The sequence below is a fragment of the Pectinophora gossypiella genome, chromosome 18 (assembly GCF_024362695.1).
Source record: "Pectinophora gossypiella chromosome 18, ilPecGoss1.1, whole genome shotgun sequence".
NCBI lineage: Eukaryota > Metazoa > Arthropoda > Insecta > Lepidoptera > Gelechiidae > Pectinophora > Pectinophora gossypiella.
The window spans coordinates 5,955,600-5,974,560 of record NC_065421.1 but is presented as its reverse complement, the minus strand read 5'-3'; the positions used below and the strand labels follow the sequence as shown (position 1 = coordinate 5,974,560).

General features: G+C 38.3%; 1 protein-coding gene across 3 annotated transcripts in view; it reads left to right on the top strand.

The window, feature by feature from the left end:
* The window catches only part of LOC126374922 (ETS-like protein pointed), a 161,887-nt gene that overhangs the window by 45,285 nt on the left and 97,641 nt on the right, over window positions 1–18,961 (top strand). For all 3 annotated transcript variants that reach the window (XM_050021698.1, XM_050021699.1, XM_050021697.1), the window contains exon 3: window positions 1,454–1,574. In XM_050021698.1, the coding sequence (XP_049877655.1) occupies window positions 1,454–1,574 (121 nt within the window). The remainder of the gene's footprint in view (window positions 1–1,453; window positions 1,575–18,961) is intronic.

The following is an 18,961-nucleotide window of genomic DNA, read 5'->3' as shown; positions in this document are numbered from 1 at the left end:
TAATTTTTACCTCAGAGACATTTCCTGGAAAAATATTTTTTTGTATGGCGGCCATCTTGTTTTTCCGCCATTTTGATTTTTTTTCACCGGTGATTGAATTTGACCAGGAATTAAATAGGTTTCGTGAAAAAAAATTTGATCCAGCTATAATAGTTGCGCCAGGCCGTAGGGTGTCTCCCTGATGCGGAGCAGTTTTCCAAGATTTGGGATTTTTCCCATACTCACCGGGAGGTCCCGATCACACCCCCCATACATCATTTTGACCCCCCGACCCTCCTTCTGGGAGAACAATTATGTCAGTGAGTGAGTCAGTCAGTCAGTCAGTGGGTTTGTAGCTATATATATTATAATAATTGTGAATCATTTCCGTTTATGTACCTACGTTTGCTTGGTGTCAGCTGAATTACTAATAAGGTGTAATATTTGAGAAAAACGTTACGTTATTTTTGTTTGTGTCTTGTCTATTACGTAAACCGTGGTAGCCCATTTGTTAGAATGCTTGCCTCTCACTTTGAAGTCGCAGGTTCGAATCCAGCGCAGACCTAAACCAATGATCGTCGAATTTCTTTCGAATTCATGTTTTATCACGTACTCAGCGGTGAAGGAAAACATCGTGAGGGAACCCACATTCCCGAGAAATGCATTTTCGGAGGTATGTGACCTAACCTGTATTAGGCTGGTTTTCCCTTCGCGGGTTGGAAGGTCAGACAGGCAGTCGCTTCTGTAAAAACCGGACCTGTCAAATCTTCAGGTTAGGTAAGCGGATTCTGTGAAAAAACGGAATAATGCTGATGAGATGATGTTACGTTAATTTTGTAAAGACTTAAGGGGTGATCACCTGTCTCAATACAGTGGTTCATCCATCATACATCTTAGAACATCGTATTGAAACTGATAGCAAGTTGTCTTCTGATTGTTTCTGGCTCTGCCTGCATTATAATGGATTGCGAGCGGAATTGGGTAATATTCTAATATCAAAGATAAATTATGAAATTCTGATTAAGTACTAAACAGAGACAAATTCAAAACTGACGAAAAACATTTTCTTTTTTTCTATATAAATTATCTATGAATTTTAATCAAGAAAAACATAGTAATAAGTCTGGAATTTTACTACGATCATCTATGAAGTCACAATGTACTTTTTCATACAAATTCCATAGTCATTTCGTGTTTTGACGTTTACTCTTCTTTTATCGTGTGGGTTGTGAAGTGGATTACGAACCTATCAGGGTTATTATTGAACTGCCAAAGGCCCACGACATGGCTCATATAACGACTAAGTATATCAGTAAGTAATAATCGGCACCAACGGCTTAACGTGCCTTCCGAAGCACGGATCTTCTTAGTAAGATGTCGTTTAGTAAAATTGACTGTTTTGACTAGTTGGAAGCTAGCCTGTTTATGGATGTTTTACTTATGTATGTACTGACTAATGATGTTGGTGTTGCAGTGTGATGAAGGCGACGCCGTGGCTGAAGGCATCAAGAGCGAGCCGGTGGAGGCGGAGGAGCAACGAGCGATGCAGAAGGTTCCGTCCCTCTCCGACCTCTCCGACCCGGAGGCCTCGCTAGGTAAGTCTAAATCGAAATCTTAAATCCTTAACTTTACGCGATTCATCGTCCACGAAGCGTCGGGTATAGGTAAATAATGTATGGCGAAATACCGGCCTCCGTGGTCCAGTGGTTGAGCGTTGTGCTCACGATCCGGAGGTCCCGGGTTCGAATCCCGGTGGGAACAAATCACAAAAATCACTTTGTGATCCCCAGTTTGATGGACATAACAGGCTGATCACCTGATTGTCCAAAAGTAAAATGATCCGTGCTTCGGAAGGCACGTTAAGCCGTTGGCCCCGGTTATTACTTACTGATGTAAGTACGTAGTCGTTACATGAGTCATGTCAAGGGCCTATGGCGGCGGCAATAATAACCCTGAAACCAGGGTTGATGGGGTTGATAATCCACCTCACAACCGACACGATAGAAGAAGATAATCACTGCCCGATTCCGACGCATCGGGCCCGATGAATCGCGTAATGAAATAAGGCCTTTAGTCTACACAGTAAACGGTACTACGAGCGTGCGGAGCTGGAGTGTGTATGAAAACACACGGCGGAAAATTTCTGTGTATGACAAATTCAAATTCAAAAATATCTTTATTCAATAACGTCTCATCCGCCTGAAACTACTACAGCTCACAACCTGTATAGCCAGGAAAAAGAAGCTGCAAGAAAAACCTCGGCACAGGCCCCTAGACGTTCTTTTAAAAAAAATCCCGATCAGGAACGTTCCTTTCTAATGTTTATCTGTCTGCGATTTGTATGAAAAATAATGTATGAAAACAAATAATCGACGTATTTTTCTCTCATGTGAATCGTAACACTCGTAACTTTGATAACCGACCTCGCCAAACCTGGTATCAGAATACGTTACGTAGGTAAATTAATTATTCGCAATGCACTATTCTTTAATCATCAAATAAACCAACTTAATCTTAATGACTGTAATGTAAAAAAAAAATATTATATCTTATGCGATAAAACATTTTAAAAACAACCTCTCCAAGCCTAGGATACTATTTGCCTCACCGGCGAAGGTCATGGCATCTTCCGCCAGTAAATCACCCACCAGGAACCGTCAGTCGGTCCATCCGTCCATCCGACACTTGCATAAGTCGTTTATCTTCGAGGCAGGCTTCCTCTCAAAATGTGTGGGCTTGCGTACAGTTACAGGATTTAGCATGAGACAGACGCGAAAAACAATGCCAAATTTGAATGTTTTTAATAAACGAATATATGTAGTAATAGTCTTTTTAAATAAGTAAGCGAATAATTACTTTTAATTTGATGTAAAATACAAAGTTAGTATAACATTTATAACAAGGTAATTATACTTGAGTACTTACCTGCTCGAATCATTTATAAATGTGCTGTTCTTGCTTAAATGGAATAGATTTGACCCACGATCTGAGATAATAATAGAATTTCAGGAATTTAACTTGACAGAATCCGACGTATGTGTCTTGTCGCGTAGTTTTTAACTAACTTCACACTGGTATTATAGTATAGTCTAGAGTAATTCGCCGTTCGATCAGGCACGGGGAGACTATAGAGTTATGTAGGGAATGATTAGCAAATAGGTGAAGCCCGAATAGGATAATATGGCGCATCCTTGTTAGGACCGCTGCAGTTTCACGAGCAACCTCGCGCTTCCATAACCCACTTTACATCTGAAATTATACCTTTTCTTTATGACTTACTTTGTTTTGAATAAGCCTCTTTGTTTTTTTATTATACATTACGCTCATATCTTGGGAAAGGTTAGAGCTGTACAAATGATGAAATTATACATTTTCTTTGCGTCTTACTTTACTAAAACTACTAAAACTCGAATTGTGATAACTGGAATATTTATTCGAGTTTTAGTAGACTCCTTAGAAATATCTGGTAAGCAACATACATTCTAAGCTTTTCTTTACATCTCAAACAAACTTAGATCTTCTGTATGAAACTACCTATTAATATATAACTATACTCGTCTCAGTCCATACAGAACCCTCTTGACAATAAACTTACCGATTAAGGCTCTTAAAGACTTGATGCGCCGGCATGGGCATTAGATTTGCACCTAATTTGTTTCCTACGCAGGGTAACGAACCCGGGACAAAGGTTCGGGACCGCCGGGGTGGCCGCAACGCATATGGGCCCATTGTTTTCACTGTCTATACGTTGTCACGTGGGAATTTTATATTCACATACATTTTTCAAACTTTAAAGGTCTCCACACACTGGTGATACCGCAAGCTTTGCGGACGCGGAGCATAAATTTGTATGAATTTCTGTGTGGATGTGCTGGAATACAATCTGTCTATTGATTTTTATGCGCAACAAGCTTCAGATTTTACATAATAATTTAAGCATTTACACAATAATTAATTCATTGTTACATTTTGTAGGATATTTCCAAATCATAATTAAATTGTATTTTCAGATACTTAAATATAGTTTTTAAGTAAGTTTTTTTATTTAACATCCGCTTATTTCTATTTTTTATCCCTGAACACAATTGAAACAGTCACATTATACGTACTGATAAACGTATTATTCTAAAAATATATGCATATATTTTTTGCATTTAGAACTAAATCAATGAATTATATTTATTCAAGTAAATATTACCGGATTTTCCCGCTTCCTTTCAATAATAGGCAATAAGTGAAAAATAATAATTGTACAATATATTCACTTGAAATTACAATCATGAATGAACTCTGTAGCTTTGTTTATTAATGGACATGAATACAAAATGTTAAGCTTCATTGCATAACTAATGTAAGCTTAATAGAGGTGTAAAAGATATACTGAGTGTCTTGATTCAGTTTAATAATATCGAAAGAAGTTCAATATTCAACATAAGATAAGCTCACGATTATATCCCAAACGGGGTAGTCAGAGGGTCATCCATCGCAAGTTGAGCCAAGTACCCACACCTCACCGAGCTTTCTGTTAGACCTACGTGATAGGTGGTGAGCCAATATTCAGTTTAAAGAAAAATGCGTAAATGTAGATGGTTTTCGTTTCCAACTCAGTCATTCAACAGTTTAATCTCATGAATTTTGGTTGAATAATACTTACTTAGTATAACATAAACTGCCTATATACGTCCCACTGCTGGGCACAGGCCTCCCCTCAATCAACCGGAGGGGGTATGGAGCATACTCCACCACGCTGCTCCAATGCGGGTTGGTGGTGTTTTTACGGCTAATAGCCGGGACCAACGGCTTAACGTGCCCTCCGAAGCACGGAATCATCTTACTTTTTCGGACAATCAGGTGATTCAAGCCTGAAAAGTCCTTACCAAACAAAGGACAGTCTCACAAAGTGATTTCGACAATGTCCCCATCGGGAATCGAACCCGGACCTCCAGATCGTGAGCCTAACGCTCTAACCACTAGACCACGGAGGCTGTTACTTAGTAAATTAAAGCAAATGCAAATTTTAAGTAGGATACGAGAGTAATCCTGGCCAAATGTCTGATTTCAAAACGAGTGACTGAGATTAACCAGCGATTGAATCAGGTATTGAGTCACGAGTGCAGCCCTATTGGACTGAAGGCATAATATACATCGTTCCGGACCACTAGATGACGTCGCGCCGCGGTGCACGCAATAATTATAAAGCTTGAACCCTATTAGCTGATACACTATACAGCATTGTACCACCCTCGAAGAATGACTATAACTAACATTCAATGTTCTCGTGGTTTTCTTAGATGACTTAGCTATGCTTAAACCACAGACAATGCCTTTTGTACCATTTTTGTTTTTTTTTTTTGTCGTTAATTTAATTAACGTGTACAATAAGGAGTTCAATATAAACAGTTTAATGACAAGACAACGGGGGGTTAAAAAGGCCACATAGAAGCAATTCATCTTAAAAGCATTAATGCTATTTCACATTGTTTGCATTGCGCACTTACTTTTATATGCGCAAATGTTTTAGATGAATTGCTTCGATGTGGCCTTTTTAACCCCCAGCGTTGCTAAAGTTGATGTTTATTTAGTATAATAGTAACATATTATCCACCAATGATAGTATTTGACTCTATAAGTAAATCAAACGGAACAGAAAAAACGTAAACCAAAAGATAAGCTCACGACTATATTCCCAATTGGAGTAGTCAGATTGCATGATGAACTAAGCATCCACGCCACACCGCGCTTTCTGTTCCACCAACGTGATAGGGGGTGAGCCTTATCGCCATCTATAATGGTCAAATAAACTACTTAATAAATAACTTATTGGTACAAAGTCATTCAAATATGCGTAGAAGTAAATAGCGCTTATAAACGCGGTTTGGGAACCTCTGACAAACTGTTTAAAAACCTCACAACCTAACAATTTAAGAATCTATTTTTATAGACGCAGGTACTTAATGTCCGCATTTGAACTTGAACAAAACGATAAACTACCAGACTGCCCGTCTACGCAAATTACAAATAAAATGTGTCATTTATTTTTCTCCTAATTAATAATTATAAAAGGCCAGTTATAAACAGCGCTATCATACAAATTGCGAGTGATAACGTATCAGTGTTCTAGCTAATGGGTACAACGGGCCTTGTTTGATATGGCTTGCCCAGTGATGTGACGTTCCCGGGGATATTCCCACTTCTGGAAAGTTCCCGGCAGTAAAAAGGCGAAAAAGTTATGTCAAAAGAGCTTTTTTACTGGCAGTAGTGAACGCAGCGCGCAGTTTAGAGCTCGATTATAGTCTGTGCTTGTCTGTTAGTGTCAGCTGCCGGTCACTCTCTTCCTATTATAGTCTACTAGTGACCCGCCGGGTGCAATCATCATCATCAATTTAAAAGCCACGCTCTTGTCGGGTGCAATGCTGAGGAAAAAGTGAAATTATTTACGACATCACATTAAAAACCTCAAAAATAACAGCATTTCTCCACTATTTAATGGATGTTATTATACATATAAACCTTCCTCTTGAATCACTCTATCCATTGACAAAACCGCATCAAAATCCGTTGCGTACTTTTAAAGATATAAGCGTACATAGGGATATAGGGACAGAAAAGCGACTTTGTTTTGTACTATGTAGTGATGCGTTGCGTAGGTATCACAGTGATCTTACAAATGGTTGTAACATAAACAATATAATATGAACAATAAATAATAGTACTGATTTGGAACATTACATTACAAACATATAGCAAATACATAATTACAATTACCTATTGGCGAATAAGATCAGATTACAAGAAAGGACAATTTGAAAAAGAAAAGCATCCAGTCTCCTTACTATTAAAGTTTTTACAACGGGAATATTCCCACTTTGGTAACATTCCCGGTAACTGCTCACCACTGCTTGCCACCACTCGATGCTAGCTCTGACTCAGTTACTGACAGATTGGTTGTGAGAGGATGTTGGTAGATAAGTATGTTCATTCGTAACTGCTACTGCGGTGGACAATTTAGGTGTTATTTTTTGACGCGATTAGCTTAGCTTGTGCCATTAGTGTTTTGGGACAGTCTTCTATCGCGTGGGTTGTGGAATCGATAGCCGACCTCATCAACCCTGGTGTCAGGGTTACTATTGAGCCGCCAAAGGCCCCTGACATGGCTCGTGTAATGACTACGTACTAAGTCAATAGTAGCCGGAATCGACTGTTATTAATAGTTTTATATATGCTTCTGCCATCACATTCCATTTTTGAATATATACCCCAGCAATGAGAAAATAGGTAATTATCACGTTAAAAGTGAACAACGCAACTATCGTGTTTTTGGGGAACACCGCGATTGGAAAATCCCTCATGGACTCGATCAGCCTGCAATAATAAATATGTTCTAACCTAACCTAACGATTTCTTTTCATAGTTTTTCTCATAAAACTCTGTGGTTCTAAGAAGGCTCATCTAAAAAGCAATAAGTATTTTGACATTAGTCGTTTATGGCAAATTATGTGGCATTTTACACCCCAAGATATGGTTATTAAAATATAACCTAGCTACTATTGAATACGCGAACAATATTGAATACTGATTACTAATGAAAGTGGATGACATCATTCGCGTAAAGATTGTACCACATAATCTATCACAATATAACTAGTATTGTCTATTACATTGCAAACACTATTATCTCTCTGTGTGTATATAACTCTTGCATAGTCTGTGGTGAGAGTAGGCAATGTTCCATGTACACTTATCAGGGGAAGGACGTAATTTACGTCCCGACGACCCGATTACTCTAGCCATAGAGGCGGCCAATCAGCTCGCGACACCAAACACTTCAGGGCCCCGATACCGACCCCGCCGGCGTGGTCGACGATTTCCCTCAATCAACGCTTATCCCTATCGACCCACGAGGGCCGCTTAATTCTGAGCCGAGGTTCGCGCCCAACTGGGCACCCTCAGACCTGTTGTCTTAAACATTGTACCGGGTAAGAGCCTTCAGCGCTCCCCATTTGTCCGGCCAAGTAGTTAATGCCATCTGCGGCAAATCTACAATAAATCAAATAAAAAAAAACTTATCAGGGAGCCTAAAAAGTCCACCGTCATTGAAGAAATTCATCTAAAAAAGTAATATTGCAATCTGCGTTATTATAAAAGATATGGTTTAATTGGTTAGTTTATGGTGTAAATACAGTATTTATTTTCTTAGTTCAGACTTTTTTTTTTTAAGATGTACCCGTATCTTATAGTATAGATGTAAGTTGGTAATCTATCTCACAACCCACACGATGGAAGAAGAAGTAAAGTGTCTGCAATAAAAAATCCTGAACCTTGAGATTTTTAGGTTTTATATTGATAACGTGACCTAAATATTGGGTAGTTTCCTAAGTCAAAGATAAAATATGAAATTCTGATTATGTACCAAATACATAAAGATCTGAAGGTGACAAAAACACACACTGTATAATAGGCTATTAATGTTTCTGTTTCGGAAGGCACGTTAAGCCGTTGGTCCCGGTTACTAATTACTGATGTAGGTAACATGAGCCATGTCAGGGGCCTTTGGCGGCTCAATAGTAACCCTGACACCAGGGTTGATGAGGTTGGTACTCCACCTCACAACCCACACGATAGAAGAAGAAGATGTTTCTGTTTACCTGTCTTCTAAAAAGTGCTTAATGGTAACTATGTGCTTTAAACTTACTTATGCTTGAGCCTTACATCCTCGAAAGACAGTGGTGCTAATTCCTGTAAATACCATCTAATTTTATTTTAAGTTATATCTGTCATTTTCCTATCCGCCGAAAAGGAAAGGGACGGGTAATCGACGAGCATAAAATTTATGGAACACACGTCAATTTTAAGCACAAATCTAAACCAACCGTGTAAAAATTTTACATCCGTCAATAACCCGACACAGTTAAGTAGACAGCACGTCAAACGGATTGCATACCAGCGACGTACCTTTTGATTCGCTCGGGTTATTCATTCATTTACTCATTCTTCCTAAAATTAAGAGCTGTGAATCGTCCGTCCCTTTCCTTTTCGAGGGATATGAAAATGACGGATATAACTTAAAATAAAATTAGGCGGTGTCTGCAGGAATCGGGGCCATTGTCATATAATATTTCATGTACAGTTTCATATAATATTTCTTTAAAATCATGTTTTATCGCAATTTTCTAGTGACTCACAAAAAGCGAGGGACTTTTGAATGTCTATCCATCACTTTTATTTTTCATACACTAATGCGTTTGGCTGTCTTCCAAGCTTTTATTCGTTAGTTTTATGCGTTACACATTTACTTTAACTGTGCTGATTAGCTTTTTTAGTCGAATAACCAATTAGAATACCTTATTTTATAGTGCAGTGTTAAAAAACTAGGCCCGGATTCGAACCTGCGACCTCAAAGTGAGAGGAAAGCGTTCTGCCAACTGAGCTACCACCCACGCCTATAGTAAAGATGAGTAAAGATTAATCAACATTTTTAAATATCACTAAGTATACCTAGAAAGATTTTCGTGAATGGTTTCAAAGCTCCTACAGTTACAAACGGTGTTATGGTGGAGATCTAATCGGTTGACCTTGAGCTTGTTATCAGCTGCGTCTGCCGTATAGAGCCGGGTTTCCACTGACGCGGAGGAGAGCGGAGATGTGCGCATTTGACCAATCAGAGCGTTCGAGAGAGCGAAAAACGAAGACGCTCGGTCACTCTCTCCCTCAGGGTGGTTGGTCGATTCCTGCACATCTCCGCTGATCTCCGCACAGCTCCGCGTCAGTGGAAACCCGGCCTTATGGTGGAGATCTAATCGGTTGACCATGAGCTTGTTATCAGCCGCGTCTGCCGTATAGAGCTGTTATATTATGCACGTGATCGGTTTAGTGCCCCGCAGTATTATTACATGACTACAATTTGTTCCTTATCGCAATATTTAAACATTTACGCATAGACATTGTTTTAACAATGTGCAATGTATATTTACCAATCAGTCTGAGTTACGTAGTTGATTGCTAGACTGACTGATGACCCTGTTACGTCCATGCTGTGTACGTTTTCTGCAATGATCATATACTAAGTATTGTCATTGTATTGATTGTATTGTTACCGCACGTTAAGCTGTTAATCCCAGCCTACTAGCCCAAACACTTCCACTAACGCGCAGTGGAGCAGCGTGGTGGAGTATACTCCCCGGTTGAGGTTGAGGAGACTTTTCCCAGCAGTGGGACGTGTATAGGCTGTTTATTTTATGTTACTACGGGGAGGAATGCTAGAAAAATTATTACCTACAAATTATTACACTATCTCTCTAACGGCCTCCGTGGTCCAGTGATTGAGCGTTGTGCTCACGATCCGGAGGTCCCGGGTTCGAATCCCGGTAAGGACAAATCACAAAAATCGCTTTGTGATCCCTAGTTTGGTTAGGACATTACATGCTGATCACCTGATTGTCCAAAAATAAGATGATTCGTGCTTCGGAAGGCTCGTTAAGCCGTTGGTCCCGGTTACTACTTACTGATGTAAGTACGTAGTCGTTACATGAGTCATGTCAGGGGCATATGGCGGCTCAATAGTAACCCTGACAACAGGGTTGATGGGGTTGGTAATCCACCTCACAACCCACACGATAGAAGAAGTAGAAGATTATTACACTATCTCATTTATACAACTTAATTCAAGATAACCTTTTTGTTTTTTAAATTAACTTATTGTAGATTTTCCTCAAATGGCATTGACTACTTTGCCGGACAAACAAGGCAACCGTTTGTCTAGTAATTTCTTTTCGTTTATGCAGTGCTACATACAGTTTCCGTTTGGCCCTTATATAGACTTCAGAAAGATGAAAAGGATAATTTATAATCACAACTGACATAAAAATAAATAATTACGACATTTGTTACCTACACTGTAATGTGCATGTTTTTAGAATTGGAAATGAAATAAAAGTTTCAAATTCTATGGTGCGCTATCGGGATCATAAAACAATATTGCATAATCGTAGCTGTGAACTTACGTAATAATATTTATCCCTTTTCTATAGTTACTGTAGAAAATTATATAAACAGAAGACAACTCCTTGGGATTTATCGATGTTTAGGGAATTTTATTATAACTTTAGAATAGAACCCTGCTGCATTAATATATTTGACATTTAGTGCACCTTACAACTCAATCTGTCAAAAATATAAATGTGACATGGTCCTAAATGTATAGATGTTAATGCTTGTGACCATACTTAAAATTAATTACATATTTATGTTAATCAAATCAAATATACTTTATTGCACAGAACTACATTTAAACAATCAGACATAACACATGAATACAGTACAATTTGGGCGGCCTTATTGCTCTAGAGCAATTTCTTCCAGGCAACCACCAAAAGGAAATAAACATTTACAAACTTGGATGCGATGTTCTATTTATTGATCTACACGTAGTGACACTTTTATCTCCAATGTATTTTTTTCATTACTTGGTTAAAGTATTGTACCTTCTACCGGGCTACCGTACTTTAATATAAAGTGAAAAAACTGATCGTCCACCCGATACGTGGAGTGGTGAGGATGTTGCGGTGTCGACTTCCCTTCGCCTGTTGCTTCTCATACAGGATGTTGCCAAAACGTAACCGAGTTCGGCAGCTATGTAACTCCTCACGTTTCGCCCAAGACAATATTAAAGCCAAGTTTACAAACACAAGTATTACGTTAAATAGATTGCGTGTGAACACCTCATTCATAGACGCTACAATTTAACTTGTTGTTTTCGAATATTCGACATAGATTGTTGCCTAATTCTTGTGAATGGAACGCGATATTTTGATGTTTTCATCCGGTTTTTGTCGAGAAGTTACTTAACTACTTTGGCATTTTAGTAATAAGTTCAGTTTGTCCTAGATTTCAAGTCGAATTCCTTTTGCGATAATTAATTCTACATGAGCTAAGAGACAAATAGGCGCCTTGTCATTTTCGCTACATATATTTTGGTCGCAACGTTCATTTTGTTGCTTTCATCTCGACATTAGAGCACGCAAATGTTTGCTAACCTCAAATGAAACGAGTTTCAAGAACCGCGTTTCTGAGAACTTTTATAGTGCTCCATTCATAACCGTCAAACGTATTCAAATATTTAATAAACTAGCCGTACAAAGCAGCAGTAATAACTTAAAGTCTCTGTTTACTTTAAATATAGGGATTAAAATTTAACGGTAATACTACACCGTGGTGTGTTCAGCAGTTTTTTATGCTCGATCAACTAGAAAAAGTTTCGTATGTCACCTGGTTTTACGAGCGAACGCTAACTTAGACCGTATTTTAAGTAGATAGAAGTTTTTGTTGTTTGTCGGTGGTGTATTAATCTTTATTTTGTACCGTCAAGAGTCACATATGGCCAACCACTTGTGTGTCAGATGTGGAACGTAATCAATGATGACAGTTAATGTGAATTGCACTTAATAACTAAGTATGGAGCTGTTTCTTGCTTACTTTAAATGCATACGTACATTCAACAATAATAGACTTATCTGTTTCACAATGGCTGGGAAAATTAAACTCATTTAACAGTTTTTTAAAATCAAATAAAATATATGGTTATAATAAAATATACTCTCTCACAAATAACAACCTGAAGACGAAGTGTTATGAATAGTGTAATGAAATGATTCACGGATGGAATCGTGTTATAAATAGCGAGGACGAAGCAAATGATAAACCACTTGTAACTAACCTGTTACTATGTTAAGTGCATACTTAAGATATTATCACTCCCCATACTTAATGTATACTTCTTGTAAAAAGGGCTTAAAACCTAGAATATCTGCTGTTTCCCACAAGCGGACGATTTCAAACACCAGCCCTTTTAACATTGGCAAACTTGCGAACAAAGCTCAAACTATTTCTGTCTAAGCCTGTTCCGATGTTGACACAAGAAAATGCTCATAAATGCCTTCTGCTGGCTTCGAATGGCTTCAAATAACACGTGTTTTCACGCACACATGCGTACAAGGTCCGTGGCGTGAGTTGATGACGCACACATAGGCGGTTCATTCATGAGTTGGGCTCGTGAATGGGCGTCGTTTGAAGCGAAAGCTCTACCTCTGTCGGCGTTATGCTCGCTTGGTACTTGCCTCGATCCGTTGGCGGACTTGTTGCCCATTTTGTCGGACACTGGCTCTCGTAATCGATAGAATTAGAGGTCGAACCGCTCCTAAATAGACTTTGTTTGATTCCCCAATTTCGTTGATCTTACAACATTCCTTTCAACCGTCGCGTCACTACGTAGGTAGTATACAGTTTCACTGTACGGTAATTGTAATCTTTTAAGCACTCTACTTGATCTATTTATAGAAGTTCTTTGATAAAAATATATTGCACTAATCCTTTCGTATCTTATAGGTATTAATTTTCTTTTAGTTTCCATTGAATACCTTCTTGATAATTTTAATACTAAAGTACCTTTTCAAAATGACGTTTTTATTTATTTTACGATAATTTTATTGTGCAGGAGAGATATAAATGCTCATGTGTAATGCGTGTCGCGTTATGGTGTGCGCGCACGCATCGAAATCGGCTCGTCGTCACCTCTTGCCGCCGCTGCCGTGGTGTGCGCATACTAATCGCCTCACACTTTGCACGTGCGTTAAATATATTATGCATACGTTAGTAGGATAAAATATGGAAATATATAAATAAATAGTCTTATATATTCAAGTACAATAAAGGCACGATGTACCACGTTTGTTTGGCATTTATTACTTGATTATTTTCTAAAGAGTGCTACCATGCAGAGAGATATGGTGAGATTTTTTATCTCAGAGATTGTACACAGGAAAAGCAGAAAAGGCTTCGCTTATTCACGACTGTTCCTCCTCCGGCTCACGTTATAGATAATAAATAAGATGATGTGCTGCTGTTGGATTGATAAGCCACAGGAGATCCTGCAGCTAAACATTACGGCTACACATCCACTGTTATTATCTCTCTGCCAATATGTTGTCGCCAATGATGATGATGATGTACAGAAGGGAAATACCTAAATAACGTATATGTGTATACTATATATTCGCACTCACAAAGCACTCTACATCCAGCTTCACCACCAGGAATATCCTAACTAATGTTAATATTATTGAGGCGGCAAATTTTGAGTCAAAAGTTAAATACAATCATTACTCTGTTACGCATAAAATTCTGATTATTTTCAGAATAATTGAATCACACAAACATAATTTGTTTCTTCCTTGCGACTTTTGCGATCAAAACATAAAACACTGAAATCTACTTCTCAAATTTTCCGCATCTCAGCGATATTCATCGAAATAATTGTGAAGTTTGCGCCCTAAAGATGATTTATCGGCGATAAATCTGGCTCGCTATACGAAATACGTTTGAGATGCTGCCAACTGTTGGTGCATCGTGTGAACAGATGGCTGTGCTCTTTGTATGCGCTGCCATTTTGCATACCCTACTTACTTACAAATATAGATCTATCTCCCTAGCGTTATTCCATGTTTACGAGGTCCGCTTACCTAACCTGAAGATTTGACAGGCCCGGTTTTTTACAGAAGCAACTGTCTGCTTCATCGTCCAACCCGCTAAGTCAAAACCAGCTCAATGCAGGTTATGTCACGTATCTACGACACACATTTCTCGGGAATGTGGGTGATGGGTTTCCTCCCGATGTTTTCCTTCACCGCTGAACACGTGAAAACAATTAAGACTTACAAAGATAGATAAGCAGATAATTATGTAGGTAGGTAATATACGTTGTACAAAACTAGTGGGTGCATAAACTGACCCTATAGTCTATGACACTCGCTATTACCTTTAATGAATCATGTTTAGTGGATATAAAAAAGCTACCGGTTGCCAAATGTTTATTGACGACTTGCGGCTCTGTGCAACCTGATAGAGATTACGATCGCGACTTATAGGGATTTATGTATGTTTAACATGATGGATGTTAGGCTATGGCACACCCTGGACACCTCATACAAAAATCTCAATCTTACCATATGCCACCTAACGCGTAAGTGTGAGCGAAACAGACAGTCGCGCGTCCCCCTTGCTCCTGTGGCTTACGGCCATTTAAGACTAAAGTAAAATCCAGAGGGGGTGAGATCGGCGCCCGATATAAATTGGTGCGGGATAGAAAGTTACCGTTCTACAAGTAGTATTATTCCTTATTCTATGACGTATTGTTATTCTTTATTCTATGGGTTGCCTGTTTGAAGAACGTTTATCAAAATTAAAACACATAATAACGGGTTCTTACCGCATTTAAAGCAGCCGATAAGAACCCGTTATTATGTGTTTTAATTATGATAATATAACCGCGTAAACTTAAAACAATGTTTATCAAGTCTATCTTATATCCCTACTTATAACAAATACCAAATCTAGCTGCAGATTAGTTTTCTGGCGACTTGCCTATCCTGACAAAAAATATGGGTGTAGCTTTTTTGTTTTATATTATGAAACGAGAGTAGGCGCTCAATTCACAATTTAAAATATTGACTCGTTTTAAAATATGTTAAGAAGAATACCTAAAGCGTTGGAAAAACTTGTAGTAGTACACTGTCTTGTGCTTGTAATAGCCTACATACATAACATACATAAACAGCCTATATATGTCCCACTGCTGGGCACAGGCCTCCACTCAATCAACCGGAGGGGGTATGGAGCATACTCCACCACGCTGCTCCACTGTGGGTTGGTTGTAATACCTAAACATACATATAAAAAAAAGCATGCGTCATATTGCGTGCAATAAGAGATATTAAAATATAGAGCATTAATAAGGTTTTTAGAGTAGGAGTAGTGGGTAGTAAGTAAGAATGATATTCTAACTTATAGGTATTCATTGTAGGCGTTTTGACAGCTTTCAGTTTTTTTTTGTAAAACAAATAGATAGATAGAGATAATAGAAAGTAATGGTTCTCTACACAAAGAATAGATTGACATTGAAAAGCTGTTTGTTACCACATCGCTCTGGAGAAAAACACGTAAAAATAATGTTGTAAACAAAGAGAGCGCCTACGCAAACGTTCCACGTGCCGATACCAGTGGCGCCATCTAGTTTTAAGTCAGAGAAACTAAGAAGCCTTCACTCAACGCTATTGATGTAGTTCACGCTATAACCGAGAGATGGCACACCACTTGGTAGTTCATATGCATCACGGTAGATGGCGATACAAACTGTTTTTTTAAATAGTTGTTGATTTTTTGTTTATGTTTTAAATATTTTAAATATAAAGTACCTACTTTAAATACCTATTTAATATTAATATTTGGTAGGTACCGCACTAATAGACTATTTAAATATTAGGGTAAAATGCAGAAAATTAATTGTGTAATTTAGGGCGTACCTACATATTACATATTTATCTTCTTAGATCAGAAATAAGTAGGTAATTATTATTATTTATTTTGAATAAAGTGGAACAGCTAGTAAATTACTTAATAACTTATATTATCATTTCCCATACTTAGCTGCATAAATGTTAAACTTGATCGATATGTTACATTATGATACAAGCACATTACAAAGAAAGCTAGAAATACATTGCAATTTACCAAAACATGGATAGGTATCCTTTTAATTATGAAGACGACCATAATACTAATATAGAGCTCAGTTATATCTTTTGGAATCCCATAGCTTTCTTATTTATATTTGGCTCAACGGAGAAATTTAGAAGGGATAAAAAATTAAAAACAAAAAAGTCAGTGTTCGCGGGCCGTTGTTTGCGTGGATGTGACGTCACGGCGCGGAGAGGGGCGCGGGCGAGCGTGGGAACCGCGCGGCAGGTGCGCCCGCGCCGGCCACTGATCCTGAACACTCACACGCACCTAGCTCGCCGCAACCCACACACACAACCCCGCGAGAAAGTTCCGCTTTTCCAGTAGCCTCCAGGGCTCTAGGACTATTCGAAGCGATGTTAATAACTTGGTTGAGCAAATAATTTCACAAACTCTATTATTATTTATATCAAACCCTTTTTAATCACATCAAACGGAGTGAGACTAACAAATCATGATTATTATCATAATATTACCCAACCAACGACAAACCCAATGTCAGTGTTATGATTTTTGCAATCAATGCACCTATGTACTTAGATATTAGTCGCGAAGGCAAAAAAAGCTTTGAGCGTTTACAGCAGAAGAAAGGCAAACCGTAGATAGAAAGATGTCAAAAGACGTAACATAATAAATGCAACCATAAGACTTATTTATTACAAACCTAACTCTATATCAGTCAATTTAAGAACATTGCCTACCTACTAATTTCACTTATTAAGTAGTACTCAAACTTTAAAAGCTTCTCTTTTTTAATTCCATTCGACCTTTACAATAAACCAATTTTAAAAGCACTTAAAATTTGCGTTCGGCAAGTTTGAAAAACCTTAGTAATTAAAACCTTAATAGAGTTAGCGGAGCGTACCGCATAGGGCCGCTCACAGTTCAATAAAAGTGGCACAAAAATTAGATTCCTTTGCCGCAGGCCTTTCCCCCTTTGAAGTTGCCTAATTAAGTTCACCTCTTTTCCCCATCGTCCTTTACTGCGCATCGCAAAATAGTTTCGCTTCGAGGTAAATTTTGCTGATCGTTCCAAACTTGATGGTAGGTAAACTCGTTACAATACCTTTCAACTACAGTAGCTGTTCTAAGCAACTTAGTGCAGGTTTAGACATCATTATCATATTATTTTTCCTGATGATCTTAATAAGGTAGTGGATAGTTCCCATTATCATCCTCCTGCCCTTATCTCACCCTAGGTAGGGTTGGCACAACACGTATTCCTCTTCTCTCGGTAGGTACTCACATTTCACACACATATCCTTCTTTACACAATTCATACACACTTTCTGGGGCCCCCTACCCCTATATCACATTCATACTCATAACTTTCATCCCTCCTCATTACATGCCCATACCAAGCTAACCTGAAAAGGATGGTAACCGAACGCGAAAAATCATAAATAAAAATCATAATATGCTAAGTAGTAGCTATGCTTAGCGAGTCATTTGTCTAGAAAATGTCTATTTGTTGTATGTAATACGATAATACCAGTCATGATATGCTTCATCTAACCCTTCAGCAATGCGTACATTGTAACGTTTATTTCGCAATACCTCAAATATCAGCAAGAGATTTCTTGATTTCTTTTTCTGCAGCATACAACTGTACAATGGTGAAATTCGTATCGAATCATGAATGCGTATTGTTTCTTCCCGATACTTGACTAAAGGAAACTTCCTGTCTTTGTCCACTTTAAGCAATAGACTAGACTACTTGACACAATTTCGTCAAAATGCTTTTTTGGTCATTAGTTGACTCGGTCCAAATGTTTCTGAACCAATTTGTTGCCTAAAGTTGTCGAAAATTCTCCTAAAACAATACCTAATGTAATGCCTTATACTTAATTGAATCGATTCATCCACGTTATATGAAGTTTGTTTGTTAATTTACAGTGAACCAATCTGTTAATGTTTAATACAATAACCTGTTAAATATGTATACGTCCACTATTTTGCTAAGGTACCTAAAATAGAATCGTTTGCAGAAAACAAAAAGGATCCTTAGAATCATTCTCGGTTTTAGAACATCCTGATGTCCAACTCTAATATCGGCTCCTGCTTAACTAACTCCTTTAACCTTCTTATTACCTCCAACATCTCAATTTCACATCCATCCCACATTTCAAAACGGCTCATAACACAGAGACGCAATTAGGCATCGTTAATGGTAACTGAACGGTACCGTATTACATCTAACCTCAAACTGACGTTTAGCACCGGCGTCATTAGATATTAATCAATTCTGGGCGAGTGAGCACGCCCCCGCCGCGGGCTGTTTGCTGGTAGCAACTAAAACCATGGGAGATTTCCCCACTCGTGATACACTTGATAAAGTGTTTAATAAATTGCAACGATAATTGGCCGGTCGATATCGCCTCGTACTTTTCTGGAGCTGTGTGAAGTGTATAATTGT